This window comes from Odontesthes bonariensis, chromosome 1 (genome assembly GCF_027942865.1).
Source record: "Odontesthes bonariensis isolate fOdoBon6 chromosome 1, fOdoBon6.hap1, whole genome shotgun sequence".
Lineage (NCBI taxonomy): Eukaryota > Metazoa > Chordata > Actinopteri > Atheriniformes > Atherinopsidae > Odontesthes > Odontesthes bonariensis.
The window spans coordinates 43,395,032-43,417,848 of NC_134506.1; the positions used below are offsets into that span (position 1 = coordinate 43,395,032).

The 22,817-nt window shown below is 41.2% G+C and overlaps 1 protein-coding gene across 1 annotated transcript in view; it reads left to right on the forward strand.

The window, feature by feature from the left end:
- The first annotated feature begins 2,345 nt into the window (after window positions 1-2,345).
- Window positions 2,346-22,817, forward strand: part of LOC142382187 (uncharacterized) — a 35,456-nt gene continuing 14,984 nt past the window's right edge. The window contains exon 1 of the mRNA XM_075467766.1: window positions 2,346-2,638. Within this exon, the coding sequence (XP_075323881.1) occupies window positions 2,467-2,638 (172 nt within the window). The 5' untranslated portion in view covers window positions 2,346-2,466. The remainder of the gene's footprint in view (window positions 2,639-22,817) is intronic.

Below are 22,817 nucleotides of genomic sequence, written 5' to 3' on the forward strand. Positions count from 1 at the left end.
TAAATGTTCAATGATGCGTTGTCAAGTGTAGGTACAACCAGGGCCGGCCCAAGCCTTTATGGGGCCTTAAGCAGAATTTCATTTGGGGCCCCCCTACCATCACCTCAGCTCCAGATGCCTCATTATTCCATAGGCTACACTGTTATGTGTGTAACGGACCCACAATCTTAGCATTATTTGTAATCATCTTACATTATACAGGTGTCATTCTTGTTTTTAACCTTAAAGGGATAGCAAACTCATAAATATGGTTTATTAATTAACTTCTACATAAAGAGTGATGTATAAGTATGGCTCATCAATTTAACTATTTGAAAGTAACATCAGCAGGCTGGAGACTGCATTTATAGTAAACACGTTAAATAGTTTAATTTCTTTCAGATGTGCAATGGTGTGCAAAATGTTCAAAATCCAAATCCAAAATAGAATCAAATGACATTCACATTATCTTACAGAAAAATAAAGTTGTAATCAAAATTAAATACTTAAATAATAAATACAATACTTAAATAATTTTGCCCAACGGTGGCAGCAGCCAACAGGAGGCATAAATTAACCTAGTATTAGTATTTTGTCAAAATTATATATTTTTTTCTGCTGTAATACAATTCCGTTTAAATTATTCAATGTTATTTTAATTTCATGTATATATTTACTTTTTTATCACAACGTCTCGGTGCTCTCTGGGGCCCCCTGGTGGCGTGGGGGCCCTAAGCGACCGCGTAGTTGGCATATGCCTTGGGCCGGCTCTGGGTACAACCTCTGAGATAAGGGTGAACATAAATATGAAATGTTTCCGGATATCGGGACTTGGTCGAACGGATTTTCTGCAGGAACTCTGTCTCTCCGAGTCCAGCGCTGATACTTGACTTGTGACCACCAATACACCTCCCACGATGGGTAATTTAGTGGTTATTAAAAATGGCATATTGCAAACAGCTCCATTCCCAGGAGATACTAACTCTCAACGGCGCGACATAGTACTAATCCATTCACCACCAGTACTCTGGAACCACCGGTCGCAGAACATTCAAATGATTCATTTGAATCACTAGTAACCCGATCACGGGCTACACCAGGGGTGGCCAACCAGTCAGAGACTAAGAGCCGCATTTTTTACTGTGTTACCACAAAGAGCCACATTATTTTGAAAAATTACCGAATTCTCTCTGTTACATCCGTCTGTTCTTGACTCTCTCGTCTCGGTCACGTGATGCATCAACGCTGATATTAAACCCATGAACCGAGCAAAATGAGTCAAAAACAGGCGTGTTTGGAAAGCTTCCCAGTGAGGACACAGAAGAAGAGGCTGTGACCACTAAGAAAAAGAAAGCTGCGTTTCGAAGGCATGTTTAAGCGTTACCATAGCGACCAGAGAGCGTTAGGAGGCAGAGAGGATGTTATGTCAGGAGGACACTGCTAATAAAGTTACATACAAGTGCACAGTGGATTCAAGTTTATTATTATTATATTTACTAAATACCACAGTGTCTGTGTTGGCCGTATCATTTTATTTTGTTGTATTTATCGGCCACACCTGAAAGGCCGGTCCGTGAAAATATTGTCTGACATAAAACTGGTCCATGGAGCAAAAAAGGTTGGAGACCGCAGCCATATTGAACTCAAACGAAGCGAACACGCACATTAAAAAAAACACAAACACAAATTTTGATATGAACATAAGAGCCACATGAAACCAGACAAAGAGCCGCATGCGGCTCAGGAGCCGCGGGTTGGCCACCCCTGCTTTACTTCCTGTTGCCTTGTATGGAAGAGAACCTTACAACCAACCACCGGGGAATAACGGAACGACGTGCTGACGTCATTATCAGTACATGACAACATTGGCATAGTTTTTAACTTTCAACCTAATTTTAACATATTATTACACATATCTTTTCATCTCTTATTTGATGTTAATCACAATTTATATGATGATAACATTATGGGCTGCCCATGTCACTCAATACATTGATAATGAAATCAAAGAACGGGAACAAGAGAAAAAGGAATTAGTTTCCCTGCAAGTGTGGCATACAAAGCCATCAGTGGGTTAATACACCTAAGTGATTATTATTGATCGTTAATTTGATTTCCCATTTCCAAAGACAGGGCTCTACAAAGTCATCAGATATACCGAGCACAGATACATGTTTATCACGTAAACTTTCCAAGCTATAATTGGGTCTACATTATAATGCAGTTGTGTGTATCTGCATAGTATGATCGCTTAATCCAGAGAAAAGCAGACGGTTTTGCGCTACCGTTCAACGGGCTGCTGTGCGCGCTCCCGCGGCGGCAAATCAGATTCTGGCAGACAACCACTTTTTGGCACGACACCTAACTCCACCCTGTGACACCGGAAACAAACACCGCAGCCGGCCGCCAGTTTTCTCTGTGTGGCACTCAGCTGCTGGACGGTGTGTTAGCGTGTCTGAGCTGAATATCTGAGTGTGTGCAGCAACAATGTCTTCAGTTCAGCATCTGAGAGAGTTTATCAGCCAGCGACTAACTGCTGCCGCCGAAGAAATATTCTCAGAGTTTGAGAAAACCATCGTCCAGTACGAGGAAGAGATCGGCCGTCAGCGCGGACTGCTGGATATCAGCTGGAAACCGCAAATAAACGTCCACAGAGTGGGTAAGTAAGGCTGTGTGGAGGAACAGGGCTGCAGCTCTGAGCTCCGCTCCGGTTCTGTTGGGCTGTAACGGGCCTCATCCCGAATCCGCTGTTTCTGTCAGCCTGAACGGCTTTTACATCCTCCGATCGAGGCCTGGCCTGCCATGATAATTATGAGCATTTAAAAAAAATCGCGATTATTCACACATTTCATTGATAAACAAAGTTTTTATTCCTCTTCTCTGAGCGGATGCAGTCTCCACGCATAACTCAGCTCATTTTACGGACCTCTGGTCCAGCAGAACCAAGCAGCCGGACATCTGACGGTGTGACACATCCAGCTGCGTCTTAAAACTCCAGTTTTATCATTAAAGCTGTTCAACTTTATTAGATACCAACAAATCTACACAGTAGAAACAATTAAAGAGGAAATAAAACCTGGCTTAAACCTGTCTAAGATGGATGACACAATTTCTTTAACATCCTCAAAATGGGAGGCAGGTGTATCCCTCAGTTCTAATTCTAACCATAACCTCTGGCCACAAATATGTTTGAACACCCTCAGAATGACTCGAAATCCTAATTTGCAGCTCATACAAAACAAAATCCTTCACAGAACACATTATACAGGACAAAGGATGTTCAGGATGGTTCTAACACACTCAAATATCTGCTCACGTTGCACAGATAACACTCCTGATGATTATGCACACGCTTTGTGGTTCTGTGCGCCTGTGCAGAAGTTTTGGCTTGAGGTCTGTGAGGACCTATCAACATGGCTTAAGTGTAGTATTCCTGCACGCCCCACACTGTGCATACTGGGTGACTTGGACAGCATCAACATGGAAATGAACTCAGCACACATGGTCCTCACAGTGCTATGTATCGCAAAGCAGAGATGGGGACTCGAGTCACTGTGACTTGGACTCGAGTTGCTGTTTTTTTTTTTCGTTTATTTGACAGGGACAATACAATCAGACATAGTTACAAATCAAAGCTTGTAGCTGATATAATGCATACAGAGTATAGCAACAAGTGCTAATTTACAACTCCCGTCCCTGGTTAGGCTTTTCTATGCTGACACAAGACCTAAAATAGACATTAATTTACACAAGAACATTAATCTATAAATACAACACTGCAGTTCAAACTTTCATCTCATTCATTCACTCTCACATTTTCACAAGTGAGTACAGTTTTGGTTTGTTTTAAGCCAACAATTAAGTTTAAAGGTGAAAAATTTAAACACACGGATGGACTTAAAATCTGCGGGCAGTGAGTTCCAGAGTTTACAGCTTTTGTAAGAAAAGACCGACTGTCCAAACGATGTTCTGCACGTAGGGATTGTACAGTTGTGGTTGGAGCTGCCTCTTGTTGTCCTGCTGCTGTTTGGTCTCTTTATAAATTCCCTGAGTGGTTCTGGAGCCAAATTGTGATAGCATTTAAAAAATAATTTGAGAAAACACAAATTGCTTAAACTGTCAAAGCTCAACAAATTATGTTTGTGGAGGATTGGTTTTCTGTCCATAATTTTGAGTGCTTGATTGTAAAGTGAACCAATGCGCTTTGTGGCTGAGCGAGCTGCCTGGGCCCGTGCTGTGGGAACTTAGCTGCAGCTTCTCGTACAAACAAAGCAGTACTTCTCCTTGTCTTTTTAGGTTTTTTACTGATACAAATAAAATACTATCATAGGACAAATAAAATAACGACAAACTGTCAACTCGAGATATATACGTTGTTTTTCCTCACTGCTATTTTTCTCGTTCTAAATTCGAACCTTCACCTGTTCTCAACTGACATACAAAGAAACGCCCCCTTGTAGTCCAAACATGCAACACCACATACAAGAACAAATCAATCAGGTCTAGAAACAACCGTTCTTTCAATACTATCCATACAATATCCAAACTAAATCCAAATGTGAACAATAATAATTAAAGATACAACATCCTCCCCCTCATGAAGACAGCTCTTATCATCTCTAGGTCATGTCATTTCAGGTCAGCTCTAGGGGGTACAGCAGTTGAACTGGTCTTCTTAAAGTGATACTCCGGAGTAGATTCAACCTGGGGTCACCGTGATATCCAGCCAAGTAGCCCACCCGCAGTCTTTTCGATATTGGCTGAACATCAGCCGAGTTACAGAGTTATCCCGAATAGCTTCGTACAAGCGCTAATGGATCCTGGTCCGTATCTCCAAAATTACCACACTAAAATCACATGCCATGACACCAAACTTCTACAGTAGTACAAATATGGTCTGTACTCACCAAACGATGCATTTGGAAGTTTGAAAATAGTCCAGGAGTTTATTATTATCAACACAAGCCTGATAGCTTCTCTGCAGCTAAAGCTGCGTCGACGTCAGTTCAGAGAGCTGGGAGCTTCAAAATAAGATGAGGGTTGATCTACTACTGTAGACAACAAAGTATATGCTATATTCTACATGTTTTTTTATGAATTTTTATGTTGTAGAGTTGTGAAATTATTTTATCAATGGAGAAATTGAGCAGCCTTGCTTTGTTGTCTACAGTAGTAGCTCAACCCTCATCTTACTTTGAAGCTCCCAGCTCTCTGAAGTGACGTCGACGCAGCTTTAGCTGCAGAGAAGCTATCAGGCTTGTGTTGATGATAATAATAAACTCCTGGACTATTTTCAAACTTCCAAATGCATCGTTTTGTGAGTACAGACCATATTTGTACTACTGTAGAAGTTTGGTGTCATGGCATGCGATTTTAGTGTGGTAATTTTGGAGATACTGACAGGGTTCGTTAGCGCTTGTACGAAGCTATTCGGGATAACTCAGTAACTCAGCTGATGTTCAGCCAATATCGAAAAAACTGCGGGTGGGCTACTTGGCTGGATATCACGGTTAAAATGACCCCAGGTTGAATCTACTCCGGACTATCACTTTAATATTGTCCCATCTGATGTGCGTACAGCACAAGATCTCACAAGACCATCTCTTCCTGGAAAGAGTTCCCTGATGATCCCAGTCTTCCAAATCTGGCGCGGTGTCCTGTCCTCTCCAATGAGCACCAGATCACCCTCCTTGAGAAGGGTAGAATGTGAGTTCTTAAGGCGGTAGCATGGTTGCCGCGTCTGTCACGGCGGTGTCGCACCGTGATGTCAAAATGGCGTTTCAGGCCTGGCGTTTCCCTTGAAAAGGCGGCGCAGCGCGTTGTCGTGCACCAGTTGATTTTTGGAACTTGGCTGCACCGAGAACGACAAACCGGATGGACCAATGTGAGACCAGGCTCAGTGAGGAGGTGCGTTTGTACAGACAGCTGTACGAAACTGCAGGGAAACAGCACAGGAAGCACGTAAACTCCCCAAACTGGTGCACAGAGATGGGCAGAACTTTGGGGAAAGAGGGAGAGTTCTGTAAGAATGTGTGGAAGAAGCTACGGGACAGATACGTGAAGGCAAAGAAGGGGGCAGAGACTCTGTTGATGCCGGGGGCTTCAAACCTTCACCTCTTTTAACTGAATTAAAAAATTAAAATGATCCGAAAACTGCAGCAGTATCATTAATTACAGTATTCCTGCTCTTGACAGCGGCATTGTTTTCTTCTCCACTTTCGTGGTTGTAGAGTAGCGGTAACGTTAACGTAGCAGCGCCACCTCTGTGACGGAGAAGATTGCAACTACTGGCGCGAAACGACTTGCGCCACTATATAGGGTCCTATGGCGGGCACGAACTTGTGACGTCATCAACACCGCTCGCGCGAGCGGATGCGGCAACCATGCTAGAGCCTTTACTGGTAAGGGCAGATCTCAGCCCCAGTAAGTACTCCCTTTTCCACCGGGTCCAGAAGTCGTTGAGAAGGCGCTGGCGATATTTCCATCTCCGTGTTAGCTCCTCTCTACTGGAACGAGGGTTGTGAATGGCAGCATGAAAGGGCTTGGGTGGCAGAGTCTCCTTCCAATCAGAAAGTGAGCTGGGGTGAGGGGCTGAGGCTCTTCAGGTTCATTATAAACAAAGGTGAGTGGCCGTGAGTTTATTGTTGCTTCTGCTTCTGCCAATAGAGATGTTATCTCCTCAAAGCTCAGTGAAGCCTTTACCATCACTTTCCTCAAACATGTCTTAACTGATCTAACCAGTCTTTCCCAAAACCCCCCCCACCAGGCGGCTCGTTCTGCAATATATTTCCATGTGATTCCCTTTTCAGCGAAATACCTTAAGAGGTCAGGCTCCTTGATGGCCGTCCAGAGTTCTCTGAGGTCTTGATCAGCTCGTTTGAAGGTTCGGGCATTATCTGAATACACAATCTTACAGAGGCCTCGTCTGGATATGAATCTCTTGAACGCCAGGAGGAACGTCTCTGTCGACATGTCGGACACCAGCTCCAGGTGGACTGCACGTGTCACAGCACAGGTGAAAAGTGTTATGTATGCCTTTTCCACTTTCTTTTTTAGTCTTTACATGCAGAGGTCCACCCCAACAGTCTCAAACGGAGGTGATTCTGTAATCCGATCTCTTGGCAGGGGTGCTGTTGTCTGCTGCATTGCCTTTACTCTGAATCTTTTACAAGTAGTGCAGGCTGTAATTATTGTCTTTGTCATTTGTCTGGCTCGTGGAATCCAATATTTGTCTCTTAGTTGCATTAAAGTGTCTCATACCTGAATGCATCACTTGGTCATGACAGCGCCTGATGAACATTTCAGAGAGTCTGTGGTCTGAAGGCAGGATGTGTGGATGCCGCTCACCGAAACTCATGTCTGAGTGTTGCAGTCTTCCTCCCAGACAGATCAAACCGTGCTCGTCTAGAAACGGCTTCAGGTCTCTAATTCTCGAGCCTCTGTGAATGTCTTTTTCTGCTCTTAATTCACCTTTCTCCCTCTGGAAACCTTGATTTTGTGCTTCCAGAATCCAGTATCTTTCAGCTTCAGCCAACTCCTCGGCTGTCAGCTCTCCTTGCTTCCTCTCACTTGAACGTAAGTTGTGTGTGAATCTTTTAATCCATGCTGTGACTCTGAGAACTGTTTTTAACTTGCTGTAGTTTTCCAGCTTTAACAGTGGATCTGTTGATGTTGGTTCCATGCTGTTGAGCTGGACTGTGACATGACTTGGCCTAAGCTCAGTCTTTACCTCCTCTTCATAGAGCCCTTCGTCAGGAAACTCTTGCTGCACTGCTGAACTCAGAAACTGTGGCCCTGACCACCAAAGCTCCTCTTCCTTCAGCCTTGTGACTGACTGGCCCCTTGTAGTGAGATCAGCTGGGTTGAGTTTTCCACTACAATGGGACCAGGTTTCTGGTGTGGTCAGGGACTGAGTTTCCATCACTCTGTTGGCAACAAACTGTTTCCATCTGTGTGGTGAGCTGGAAATCCAGTGAATCACAATCATGGAGTCAGTCCACATTCGAATTTGTTTCGGCTGCATATTCAATGGTTGAAGCAGATTGTTTCCCATTCTTGCAGCAATCAGAGCCCCCATTAGTTCAAGGTGTGGCAGTGCGAGTTTCTTAATGGGTGCAACTCTGGACTTGGACATGACCGGTCTAGTCATGGACTCTCCAGAGACATTTCACTCTTATCGTGAATGGTGTCAGAAAGCCCATAGGGTCGAATAATTTAGCTGAAGAGCCCAGGACACTCCTCTTTGTGTTCTCCTTGTCCTTAAAAATATCCATAAGGTGCTTTAGGTTAAAAACAAAGTCATCAGTCTCTGGCCTCCACACAAGGCCTAGCACCTTTAACACACAGCCGCTTGTATCAGGATCCATGGCAAAGTCAAAGTCACTTTGCTGCCACTTGGCCTTCAGTTCAGGGGAATTTGTAGTCCACTTACAGAGGTTCATGCTTGCGTCAGACATTATTTTCTTTGCACTTGTTGTCAATGCGTAAGCCTCTTCAACACTGCTTGAGCTGGCAATAAAGTCATCAACACACAGAGAGTCTTTCAGAGTGTTAATGACCTGTGTGTGACTTGTTTGGTGTTTTTCTAGGTGATTTCTGATTGTGGCTGCCAGCAAAAATGGACTTGATGAGACACCAAACACCACACGAGTCATTCTCAGCACACACAGGTTTGTGTTCTTAGCATCAAGGCAACCAGTGAGCCACAGAAACCTCAACACATCTCTGTCCTTTTCTGCAGTGTTGTTTTTGACAACCATCTTAGATTTAGTCTTAGTCTTTTGGACTAAAATGCTTATTAGTTTTAGTCACATTTTAGTCACTTCTATATGTGATAGTTTTAGTTGATGAAAACTCAAAAGGGTTTTAGTCTAGTTTTAGTAAAAAAAAAAAAAAGAAAATATAAGTATAGTCTACCGTGTTAAGAAAATAGTATGGTCTTTACTATCAAACAAGCAGAACAAAAATACAGCTTATTAACTGACCCTGTACTAAAGCTTTCTGATTTGTCATTCTGTACTGTGCGTGTGTCCCAACTTTACTGTAAGCGCACTAAACGCACAGGTCCTAGTTAGGGCTGCACAACGTCACTTGTGGCTTTTAGGCTAAAGCTAGCAGACTCTACGTATAACAGTAACTCGCCATGTTTAACATATCAAGTTACGTGCTGACAGAACGTACACACAAAGAGATAACCACACCGTCACTGAATGTAAACATGGCTAAACATGCTGCTAAAGTAACACACACATAATGAATTGACGTTAGCGTAACAAAAGCTAACTTTAGCCTGAAGTTAGCAGCCCATTTGCGCCAGGAGTATGTGGAAAACGTACTAATGTATTAGCTTACTATGAAATTTATCGATTATGTTAACAGCATTTGTAACTTACCTTTGAAAAAATATCCCTGTGGTGAGCCTTAAAGCTGCAGTCTGCAACTCTTTTTCAAGCATAATGCCTGGAACTGTCCGGGGATTCTGAAAGTAGTACATTAAATACCCCAATACAAAAAAAAAATAGTTCTCTAGGTCCCCTATTTGTCCCGCTAGGTCCCTCCAAAGCCAGCAGGTTTGTTTACAAAATTGCAGACCGGACCGGTAAAAGGTAACCAATCAGGTTACGAGCTGGGCTCTGCTGCCTGTCAATCACCGATTGTGCACGCGCGATACAAGGTAGGCTCGTCCCCACGCTTATTTATCTGGACTACTGAACTTCATTACGGGCTAGTCTACTTACTGTGTCTTCCATGATCGCAAATGACAGGTGAGTTGATGAATGAGGAGTCGTGTAAGCGCATCTGGCGTGCACGAGTTCTCATGTGTTTTGATGGGGCGGGACAGGAAGTTGAATAACTTTTTATTTTTCGGTTAAAAAATAAGCATTTCTTGCATTTTGCGACTACGGAGGTCACCGTTTTCAACTTCAAGCGTTCTGATAGATCATGTAAACCCTTAAAATGCCAAAAAGTAGGACTTTACGTTTGACAACAACAAATCCTGCAGACTGCAGCTTTAAGTTGCCGCAGCAGATACTTTTTAGGTTTTAATTGACACACACAATAAGCAGAAATGTCATGCATTTTAAACGTCTGACAGATCACTCACTAACATTTTCGTCCATTCTCGTCTCGTCAACGAAAACTCACACACGTCTCGTCATGTTTTCGTCATCAGAGAGCTATGTTTATCTCGTCACTGTCTCGTCATCGTCATGAAAAAAAGTGGCGTCAACGAAATGATTTCGTCATCGTTGACGAAAACAACACTGCTTTTCTGCGATTGATATCTGTAGGAACGCCTTTGTGATATCTGCCATGAATGCAATGGGGTGCAACCTGAACCTGACAAGGACGTTGAGTAGGTCTGGGTTCAGATTCGGTCCAGTTAGCAGACAGTCATTAAGAGATGGACAGCCGTTCTCATGTGCAGAAGCATCAAAAACGACCCTCAGCTTGGTGGTTGCTTTGTCCTCCCTTATCACAGCATGGTGAAGTAAGTAGTATTTGACGTTGTTGTTTTCTGTGACCTTGTCTGGGACGTCTTCACACACACAATAAGCAGAAATGTCATGCATTTTAAACGTCTGACAGATCACCCACTAACATTTTCGTTCATTCTCGTCTCGTCAACGAAAACTCACACACGTCTCGTCATGTTTTCGTCATCAGAGAGCTATGTTTATCTCGTCACCGTCACTGTTGTCTGGGACGTCTTCACATATTCCTTGTTGAAGATAATCATCTATTACATCATTGTATCTCTTGAACAGTGTTACATCAGCTTTCAGTTTTCTATTCAGACCTTCAAATCTTTTTTGGGCAACTCTCAGGTTGTCTGGAAGCTCTGTTCTATCTTCATGCCATGGCAACTTAACCTCATATTGCCCTTCTTTGTAGCTGACTGACCTTTTGAAGTGTTCTTGGGCCTCAGTGTCCGCTGCCCGTTCTTCACCCTTACAGGAGATGCCCAGAGACTCTATTTCCCAGAATGCACGCAGTGGGTTTGAAACCTGCATGGTCTCTTCAGTGCAGATCTTCATGCATGAAGTCTCACTCATGCTTAACATGGACACTGGGCCTTGTACTGTCCAGCCAAACATTGTCTCTATGGCAACTAAGGCGTCTGACAGTCTTTCAACTCTACCAGAAACCATCTTCCAGTAGATATCAGCACCTAGAACCTGCACGATGGCAGAACTAACTTCTCAAGGGTTTTCTCTTTGTCACAGATGTTTTTCAGAATTAATTTCACAACATTTCGTTCCGTTGCTACTGGGGTGTCAGTAGTCTCTTTTCTCACAACCGGTAATCCTAATGCCCTTGCCTGCTTCTCCAGGATAAAGCTCCGTTGACTTCCTCCATCCATCAGACAGCGTACCTTCTTCTTCCCCCTTGTTCCCTCTGCAGATGCTGTTACTGTTTGCAGGAGAACCGTTTTCTGCTTGGCTGTGCTTGTCTTAACTGTGTGTGGGGTCACAGATGAGATGACAGCCTCAGTTGTTTCTTGAGCGCTGCTCTGCATTTCACTGGTTTCGCCTTTGTCACACATCGTGGGGTGGTGTCTCCGTCCACACACACTACAGGACACTCCCTTGGATTTGCAGAATTCGGCCATGTGTCGCTGTCCTAAGCATATGAAACACCGTCCCATTTTCTTTAGTTTTTCTTTTCGCAGGTTAAGTGTGTTGTCTGTACACAGTTCAGATTTATGACTTGTGCTGTCACAGAATATACATCCTGGCGGGAACTGTGAGCTGCTGGTGTAGAGCATGGCAGCTGATGGCAGACTTGGCTTTCTGAAGCTTCCGCTTGCTGAATCAGGTTTGTATCTGTGCTGGTTGGGGGTCGGTGATTCCTTGTTGTGACTTCCTGCTTTGGTCAGGTGCATGGCACGCTCTCTGATTTCAACTTCCTGCTGTAGAAAAACAATGAGCTCTGGAACCTTCAGTTCATGGTCTGAACCTATTTCACGTGTGTAAGCAAGAGCAAGGTCATCTGGGATCATCTGCAGTAATATGGGGCACAGCAATCCTCCATATGTGTCTGACTCTACTCCCATTGCCTCTAAGCCTCTAATCTGGATTTCACATTCATCATAAATTCTCCTGAGAGCACCAATGTCTGTGAATCTTTTAACTGGGGTCAAGCTCAACAGTTTAGACATGTGTGCACTCACAATCAGGTCCTTTCTTCCAAATCTCTCCTTGAGCATGTTTATGGCGGCGTCGTAATTGCTCTCTGTTATCTTTAATGCCGCGATGGCTCTGGCTGCTGGACCTACCAAATAGGACTTCAGGTAAGTAAGCTTCTCAGTTTTGCTTAGCTCAATATTCTCATGGATAGCTGTCTGAAACTGGTCCCAGAATTCTTGCCTCATCGATATATCTCCGTCATATTTGTTTATGAATGGGGCGGTCGGTGGCGCAGTGGGTTAAGCAGCCGCTTCATGTACAGAGGCTACAGTCCTCGATGCAGCGGGCCCCGGTTCGAGTCCCGCACCGAGCGGCCCTTTGCTGCGTGTCTTCCCCTCTCTCTGCCCCCTGCTTCCTGTCTCTCTCACACTGTCCTATCATTAAAGGCATAAAAAGCCCCCAAAAATACTTTAAAAAAATAAATAAACTTTTTAAAACTTTTTTTAAGTTTTTCAATTTACAATATAAATAGAAACAAGAAAAAAAAGAAGAAAAAACCAAAAAAGAACAAAGGAGAAGGTGCACAGATGGAAAAATATACGCATATATATCAATTACACAGGGAAAAATACAACAATATGTATATAAGAGGTAGGTACAGGGTTTAGAGATACTTCAAAAATTTAGTTCTATTTATTCTTCATTAGTCTACTCTTCTTACATACAGCAAACCTGAGAGAGCACGTCAAATAGGGCAGTAGGGGGCACCGCACCCAAGCAAAAAATTAAATTAAATGATAAAAGAAAGAAAAAACAGAGCACAAGTTATGACAGTGTCACTTACTCAGGATGAGCTGTCCATTTCCTCCATAACGGAGTGAATTTGTCCATGTTCAAGAAAAAAGTCAGTTTTTCCATGTCAAATATTTGCTTCACAGTTGCAGTCCACTCCTCTTTAGATGGGGACTCTTTCCATAGCCATTTTCGCGTAATAGCTTTTTTACTGGCGACCAACATTATTTTAATCAAATATTTATCAGTAGCACTGCTTGTGGGGGAAATATCACCAAGATAAATTGTACAAAAATCATATTTAATCTCAAAGCCCAATATTGAGGTAATTTTCACCACTACATCCCGCCAGTACGTTTGTATAATCGGACAGTCCCAGAAGACATGGAAATGATCCGCCTCTGCGTTACCACACTCTCTCCAACACTTTCCATAACTCGTCTGACGCTTCTGAAGCTGTTTGATTTATGGGAGTGATAAAGAATCGGATTATATTCTTCCACGAAAATTCCCTCCAATAACCAGAGCTAGAAGTACTCATTTGAGTTTAGCAAATGTTCAACCAATCATCTTCTGAAATGGTTATTTTAGCTTCTTTTTCCCATTTGGATTTAACATAAAGAGTAGAAGTACCATTAGATTACTGTAAACAGGAGTAAATTTTAGAGATCAGTTTCCGGTTTAGTTTGGATTTATATGCCTCGATCAAAATCTTTATTAAATCAGAACTGGCTTCCTCTGTTGTGCTTACATCACAGTTAAAATGGGCTCTAACGTGAAGGTATCTGAAAAAGTCTTGATTTTCTAAGTCGTATTTATCTTTAAGTTTTTGAAAGCAATCTAGTGTCCCTTTGTCAGAAATAAGACAGTATGTTGTGATACCTTTGGGGAGCCGCTGTTTAAAGCGTCCATCCATCTGGGCAGGTTTAAAATCCTTATCATGTGCTACCCAACGTATTATTTTCATGTGTTTTTCCAGTTTGTTTTTTTGGCATTCACCAAACCAAATATTTAGGGGAGTTCTTGTCCAATCGCTTAAGGTTTGTTTGTGCCATGCATATAGATTTCTATCACCCAGCAAACTCTGAAGGGGAATATCCAGTTGGCTTAATTCTATATTTTTCCATTTGGCATTGTAATATGGGTCGCACAAATAGATCAAGTATCTGAGCTGTGCAGATTTGTAGTAGTTCTCTATGTTCGGCAAGGCCAAACCTCCTTAGACAATTGCAATGTTTTATACCTAATCCTTGTTTTAAGGCCTCTCCAAATGAACCCAGATAGCATTCTCTTCCATTCTATTAATTGTGTTTGCAGTATTTCTGTTGGTATTGACAGAAAAAGAAAAAGCAATCATTTTAACTACCGTATTTTCCGCACTATAAGGCGCATTTAAAAGCCTATAATTTTCTCAAAAAACAGAAGTGCGCCTTATAACCCGGAGCGCTTTATATATGGATTTATTCTTGTTAGCTTACGGACCCCGAAGCGATTTTGTGTGGTACACGGCGCTCTGTCAAAATGTTTTAGTAAGACTTTGGTAAACTACAGGTGTTCAGTCGATTTGTGCTACTTGTCGAGAATTGCTACTTTGTGGTTTTGCGCATGCGCCGAGCCGATTTTATAAGTTTCGTTTTCGAATCATCACTGAACTGCCAGGTAACAGCAACGACACTGGTTTTTTTTCGCTTAATGCGCCTTATAGCCCGGTGCGCTTTATATATGAAAAAAGATCGAAAATAGACCATTCATTGACAGTGCGCTTTATAATCCAGTGCGCTCTATAGTGAGGAAAATACGGTATATCTATTCTGTAATGCAAGTCCAATGGTAATAAACTCCATTTATTTAAATCTGCCTTTATCTCTGTTTTAATTGGAGGATAATTTGTTGCGTAGATGGTAGATAAATCCTTTGGGATTTTTATTCCTAAGTATTTAATAATATTATTTTCCCATTTAAAATTGCACAGGTTATTTATTTGAGGTGGGGGAATATAATTAAATGAGATAACTTGTGTTTTATGAATGTTTAATTTATAACCCGAGTAATGACCAAATGCTTTCAGGAAAGACATTAATGTTGGTAAACTCAGATCTGGTTGGGAAAGAGTGATTAATACGTCATCTGCGTAAAGGCAGGTCTTATACTCTGTGCCTTTAAACCAGATTCCCTTAATGTTCTGGTCTTCTCTAATAGCCTGAGCCAACGGCTCGATAAATAGAGCAAACAAAGTCGGGCTTAACCCATTTAGGCCTAAAACGTCTGGAAAAGAATGCCTGTAAAACCTACGGGCGATTTCAGAAAGATCCCCTAAAACCTGAAGTTTTTCTGGAAATTCAGCAGTTGTGTCAACGCCTACTAAATGATTGATTTCTCAGCCTCTGTAGCAGATAGAAACAAAATTCAAAAAGTATTTGAGAGCTTACACCTGTGGCTTTCTTTGGAAATTGAGTTTATTTACATACACCTTCACGAAAATAGAAAATGTAAAAAGTAAAGTGCAGGAACAGCACTATTTTCAATTAGAAAACAGTAATAAAATAACATTTTATATTTAAATTATTTATTTATCTATTTTTGTTATACGTAATCTCTTCGTACTGGCAGCACAAGGAGTCCAAACACATTCCAATAAACATTTCCATCTCCGGCACAGTTACGTGTCACCACCTTGCCATCTTTGCTCGAGCTGGAGTCTGAAGTACCTGCTCACTGTATCTATTCGTCTCGGAAACGAGATGCACCCAAAGCTCCTCAGTAAAAATATGATTAAATGCCTGCAACGGTGTGGCATCTGCAGGTAAATCCACTTTCACCCATGGTGTGCGGTTGAAATCTCTCCGTCGATTACGGTGGTAATTGTCAGTCTTCCACTCACATTCAAACCCTTCAAAATCATCTTCAAACATATGTGCTCGCCATAAATCTGCATCAATTGGGTCAGCACGTTCATCAGCATCATCAAAGCCAAGAAACTCCTCACAATCGCTCCCGTCTGAAATGTCTTCCCACTGAAAGTCCTCCATGCTTGGTTCGATGAAACTTAACTTTTTTTTTTTTTTTCGATGAAACTTAACTTCAAAACACTGACACGAGGAACATGACGACTCTCACGTGTCTATTATAATGCATTTAATTGGCGCAGAGGTCAATAATTGGTGCAAAACAACCTTATACAGGAAAAAAGACGTGTACGCTTTTCCGGCCTTAAAGGTAGAATAACGCAACAGCGCCCCCGGCTTCAAAGGTAGAAATGCAGCAATGCTTTCCCAGCCTCAATGGGTTAAGGGACATCCCTGCCGACAGCCTCTTTCAAGTGGCACAGGATTGGTCAAAGTACCGTTTATTTTGATATTGGGGTAGGCTCGTCCCCACGCTTATTTATCTGGACTATTGAACTTCATGACGGGCTAGTCTACTTACTGTGTCTTCCATGATCGCAAATGACAGGTGAGTTGATGAATGAGGAGTCGTGTAGGCGCATCTGGCGTGCACGTCTACGTGCACGAGTTCTCATGTGTTTTGATGGGGCGGGACAGGAAGTTGAATAACTTTTTATTTTTCGGTTAAAAAATAAGCATTTCTTGCATTTTGCGACTACGGAGGTCACCGTTTTCAACTTCAAGCGTTCTGATAGATCATGTAAACTCTTAAAATGCCAAAAAGTAGGACTTTACGTATGACAACAACAAATCCTGCAGACTGCAGTTTTTAATCTGTCATTAACAAGAAAAAGAGGACTTTCTACACTGGGGACATTTGGGAGATTAAAGCAGTGTCCAAAGAAGTAAAAAATGAGATCAGGAAAGCTAAAATGAAATATAGAAGGAAAGTAGAAAAACAATACAGTGGGGGGGGGGATCTTAGAGCCGCCTGGCGAGGAATGAAGTCAATGGCATCATTAAACCAACAAGCTGAAAGGAGAATGCCTATTACTGCTCAAGAGGTTGAGTCATGTGATCTTCCTAATGCTTTTAATTGATTTTACTCACGTTTTGAATCATCTGACTTCTCTGATAATATTTCTTTGTTGAGGAACACTCTGGTTCATAATAATGACCTAATGATATCTCAGGAACGAGTAACATCCCTGTTTAAGAAGGTCAATATTAGGAAGGCTGCTGGTCCTGATGCTGTTTGTGGGCGCACATTACGCTTCTGTGCAGACCAACTAAGTGCAGTATTCACCTGCCTCTTCAATATGTGTGCAAAAGAAGGCCATATTCCCCAGATATGGAAGCGCTCCACCATAATTCCACTAGCCAAACTAAATAAACCCAAGGAGTTGAAAGATTTTAGACCAGTAGCTCTTACATCCTTGGTGATGAAAAATTTTGAAAAAATCCTTAAAGCTGAAATTATGTCCTTGGTCACTGGAAAACTGGATCCATTACAGTTTGCTTATCAAACTGGTAGAAGTGTGGATGACGCAAAACTTTTTATTTTAGAAACAGTATACAAACACTTGGAGAAGCCTGGGTCCCATGTTAGGCTTTTATTTGCAGATTTTTCTTCTGCTTTTACTAAATACAGCCACATATCCTGATCGAGAGACTAACAAATGATTTTCAGGTACCGAATCAACTATTGCTGCTACTTTTAAATTTTTTAACAGATAGAACACAGAGAGTTTTCGTAAATGGTTATTTGTCCCAACCTATTACTTCAAATACTGGCTCGCCGCAAGGATGTGTACTCTCTGCCTTGTTATTTATTTTGTACACAGATTTATTTTGTACACAGATAGCTGCAGGTCTTCCCAACAAGGAAGCCACCTAGTCAAGTTTATCTTTATTCCAAGGTCCACATTCCAGTCATGGGCTAGCGTTGACATCATTTGTGAAGTGGTGCGACAATAATCTTTTAGATTTAAATGTAGCCAAAACAAAGGAGCTCATAATTGATTTCAGGAGGGCAAAGGCAGAACCAATAGCAAGTGTCATACATGGGGGGGATGTGGAAATCGTTGATTCTTACAAGTACTTAGGTACAATATTTGACAGTGAGCTCAAGTTTCATGTAAACACTGAGACAATTGTCAAAAAGGGACAACAGAGAATTCATCTGATGAGGAAGCTTAACTCCTTCAGTGTCTCTAAAACCATTTTACGTCATTTTTATCAGTCTTTTATTGAGAGTCTTTTAACTTTTTCTTTTTCATGTTGGTTCAATAGCCTATCAGTCAAAGACAAGAACAGTCTCAGCAGCATTGTTAACACTTCATCAAAGATTATTGGAACACAGCTAAACAGTCTGAGTGCTCTGTTTAACAAACAGGCAGTCCAAAAGGCTAAAAGTATCATCAGTCAGCCTGATCATGTTTTAGGTGGTGAATTTCCATTAATGCCCTCTGGGAGGCGCTATTATTCTGTCAGGACAAAAACAAGAAGCTATTCTGGATCCTTCATTCCTACAACCATTAGATTATTAAATAAGGTGTAGGGATAGAGTATATTACTGACAATTTGATTTACTGAGCGCTGTTCATCACTGACAGGACAGGGTGTTTGACTGTATGTGTGTGCTAAGATGTATATGTTTTATCTATCTATTTTTCTTATTTATACTATTTAATGTTGATTGATGGAGACTGGGACTGCAAACCTAATTGCCCACTGATGGGATAAATAAAGTTTTCTGAATCTGAATCTGAGATATGAGAAAATATCATCCCATGCATGTACAGCAGGGCCGCCTGGTTTGGAATGAAGAGCCTAATAAGTCTAAAGCAATTTATATTTCTTTGAATTGTTTTGGATATTTTCTTTATGTGTGCATCAAATGTTACTTGTGGGTCAAGAACCAATCCTAAATATTTCATTTCATTAACCTGTTGTCTTTTGCAATTTTGGAAAAATATTTTAAAATTTTGATCTAATTTTAGTTTTTTGATTGAAAAGCACATGGAGACTGTTTTTGTAAGATTAGGGACTAATTAATTTTTGAAGAGCCACTGACTAACCTCAGCCATGCATGCAGATAAAACATCTGCAGCTTGCTCTGGTGTCTTTGCGGCTGCATAAAAAAACTGCATCGTCCGCGTAAAGTTGGCAGCGGACACCTGGGCAAATCAAAGGCAGATCATTTATAAAGAGACTGAAAAGCAGTGGCCCTAGTATGGAGCCCTGAGGTATCCCCATTGAGATGTTTCTCTGAGAGGATTTGTCCTGGGCCACTCTCACACACTGCTCCCTATCCTGCAGGTAGGAGGTGAACCACTGCATGGCCTCAAGGGAGATCTTAAATGTAGACATTTTGGCTAAAAGGAGGCTATGGCTGACTGTTTCAAATGCCTTTTTAAAATCAAGAAACACAGCTCCAACCACTTCACCCTTATCTAATGATTTTTTTATGTTTTCTTTGAAGCAGCAGTTGGCGATCTCAGTTGCTGTAGGTGGTCAATTAGTTGAGCTGCCACCACTTTTCAATAATTTTTGACAGTACAGGTAAAATTGCTATCGGCCTATAATTGTGCATTGAGTCCTGCTCTCCTGATTTAAAAATTGGGACAATCACAGCTTTTTTCCACCCTGAAGGAAATTTACATTTTCTAATAGACAAATTGACAAGATGTGTCAAAGGTTTAACGAACAAGTTACCATAACGTTTCAGAAAGCAGGAGTTTATATTATAAATATAATTTGCTTCGGAGTTAGACAGTTTTTGGATGGTCCTTGCTACCTCAGTCTCATTCACTTCTTGTAGACAAAAGTATTCAGAAGAAGACTGCAATGATTCGCTTCCAAATGTGACTCTCTCAAAATCTTTTGTGAACTCTTCTATTGATTGTAAAAAGTGCTTATTAAATTCATGAGCCATGATGGCGTTTTCATTAATAATTTTGCCATTCACTGTTAATTCCTTAATTCCTTTGGGCTTGGTATTTTTATTAGTCAGATTATTTAAATGTTTCCAAAGGGAATTATTGTTGCCGATAGAATTGCCTATAAGGTTTGTATAATATGAAGCTTGTGCTTTTCTGAGCCCTTTCACTACTTTATTTCTCAAGCTTTTAAAAGTAAAATTGTCTGTGCTGAGTTTGGATTGTAGTGATTTCTTCAGGGCTAGGTCTCTCTTTTTCATGAGATTCCTTAAATCATTATTTAGCCACGGGAGACTCTTTTCTTTGCACTTTTTTTGAATGGTAAATTTGTTAATTAATTGAGTGCTCGCAGCAGTGATTGAACTGCAACATTCATCAACATCTTCCAAGGCTAAAATATGTTCCCAATTGAGATGTTTTAGTTCCCTCTCAAACTGTGGGATTTTGGATTTCATGCCATTGTCATTGTTCTTTAATTTACTAAAGTAGCAAAGTCTCTTTTTAGTCAGCTTTCTAGCAGTCAAAGTCAAATTGTGGTCAGATAGTCCCGTTATTAAATTATGTTTTTATAATGTGCTCAGGTTTGTTTGTAAATGCCATGTCAATTAAGGTTTTTGACTGTCGGGTGATCCCGGTGGGCCCTTTAATCATTTGATGGTAATTCAATTTTGTCATGATTGTTTTAAGTCTTTGTTTGCAAACTTTTTCAGTCCAATTAATGTTAAAATCCCCGTACCATATTTTTTCTTTGTAAGTCTCAAGCTGCTTAATTGCATGTGTTAATTCATCATAAAAAGACACATTATGAGAAGGTGGGTTATAGAGAACAACAACATTAAAATTCATGGGTTGTGACAAAACTATATTTAAGGCTAGACATTCAAGAGGAGTGTTAAGTTCAATTACTTTACAATCAAATTGATCTTTGATATAAATTTTAACTCCTCCTCCCTTCCCAGAGTCTCTGTCCTTTCTGAAGCATTGATATCCTTTAATGTCTATCATATCAGTAGGAATATTGCTATGAAGCCATGATTAAGTCAAACAGAGGTAATCCAAGTTGGAATCCACGAGGAGAGCGGCAATCTGATCTCTCTTGGAGATCAGACTTCGGATGTTTGATGACTTGTGACTTGACAAAAAATAAAAGACTTGAGACTCGACTCGGACTTGAAAGTTAAAGACTCGGGACTTGACTTGACTTGAGACACGATGACTTGAGTGTTATTCAGTTCATGTTTTCAGTTTGAATATAAAATTAATAAATTAATTAAAAAAATAATACGAATTACCCGGTAGGAGCGCAGGCTGAGAATGGCGTCATGATTGGATCCCTACCCTGTCAATCAGTCATGCCCTCTCTACATACCTTATGTGTTTATTGGAGAGAATAAACTCATATCAGATATGCATCAACATGTCAGCGGGACCGAGAGTCGTTGTCTTCGGCTTTCATAATTACAACATTGACAGCAAAAGACGAACAGCACAGTGCAAGACATGCGGCATCAACATTTCGTCATTTGAAGATCCATTCTGACCAGTAAGTGCTTGTCAAATTAGCTAATATTACCCTGTTAGCCTAGTCTGTAGTTAGCTAACGTTAATATTACTTGATATGATGCTTGATATGATACGGGGATGGGGGCGGGAAAATTGTCAAAGAGAAAATGAATTGAAAATCAAAAAGTATTTATTTTCCAGATTTCCCCATGCATGGGGTCAGATCCTTGCACATTCACGCCACGTCTTCATGCCGATCCAAGCTAAGTGTTTTCATCTGACCAAACATGGACGCGGCGGACTTCGAGGCGTTCTGGGAGCTGGCCGGTAAACACTGGAGCTGCTCAGCACGGGACAGCAGAAGTGTACAGTGCGGCTACTTTTTCCGGCTCATGCCGAAAATGTCCAACACCGCAGCACACTGTACACTCCTCGCTTCATCACAGATGTGTAATGTGTTCACAGCCCACGTCTCGAGAACCCGCTTCCTCCAAAAAAAAAAATCCAGGAGTACATTAGACACCTTGAATTTCTCCCAGGAGCTGCTGTCCCGTGCTGAGCAGCTCCAGAGTTTACCGGCCAGCTCCCAGAATGCCTCGAAGTCCGCCGCGCCCATGTTTGGTCAGATACTTCTGTCAGGTAGGGGTGGGGGGTACGACACGGATGTGGACTCAGGGATGTAAAAAGCAAAACTGATTTATCATTTAAAAAGAAAAAAAAAGTTGACACAAAGCGCGGCTGAGCCGGATGACAAAAACGAGACTGTGAAAACAAAACATGACTGTGACAAAAAAAAGACTTGGCATGAAAACACTTAGCTTGGTTCGGCATGAAGACGTGGCGTGAATGTGCAAGGATCTGACCCCGTGCATGGGGAAATCTGGAAACTAAATACTGTGGAGGGTAATTGGTGAGTGCAGCTGATGGGGAAAACACAGGTGAGGGAAGTGAAGCTGATGGCAGGGCAGGAGAAAGACTGAGGTGGCATAGCATGGCAAAAAACTAAAAACAAGACCTGAACCTAAAACTTAACAAAACTAAGACATGAAAAGCTAAAACATGGTAAAACTAAGAACTTAAACAGAAACTTAAAAACGTGGCAAAAACCCACAGACATGACATTTTTCTAAGAACAATAAGCTAATAATCTGTTTTTTGTTGTCTTTAGAGCTCTGGTGTTTCAAGATGATAAAGATCAAACATATAGATGTTTCTGATGTTCTATACTGTAGTATGTTTTTTCTTTCAGATGATTTTTATGTTTGCCTTTTTTCTTGTTAGGCAACTAAAATACTAAACTAGTGGCAGAAGTGACCCTGTTTAGATTGAAAGCCATCAATAAATAATTTTATGAAGTCATTTCTGTTTTGTTTGATTCCATTATGTATTTTACTGATGATAATTACAATGCAAATCCAAATTATTGTCATATTTTTTAAACAGGTTGGACACAGACAATGTTTACTGACAGTTACTTATATCTTGTCTTTTCACTTTATTAAGATCAGATTCTGTGGGTAAAATTGCAATAATAAGGTGACTTGACTTGCCCAAGAAAAAATTACTTGAGACTTGCACATGTGTGA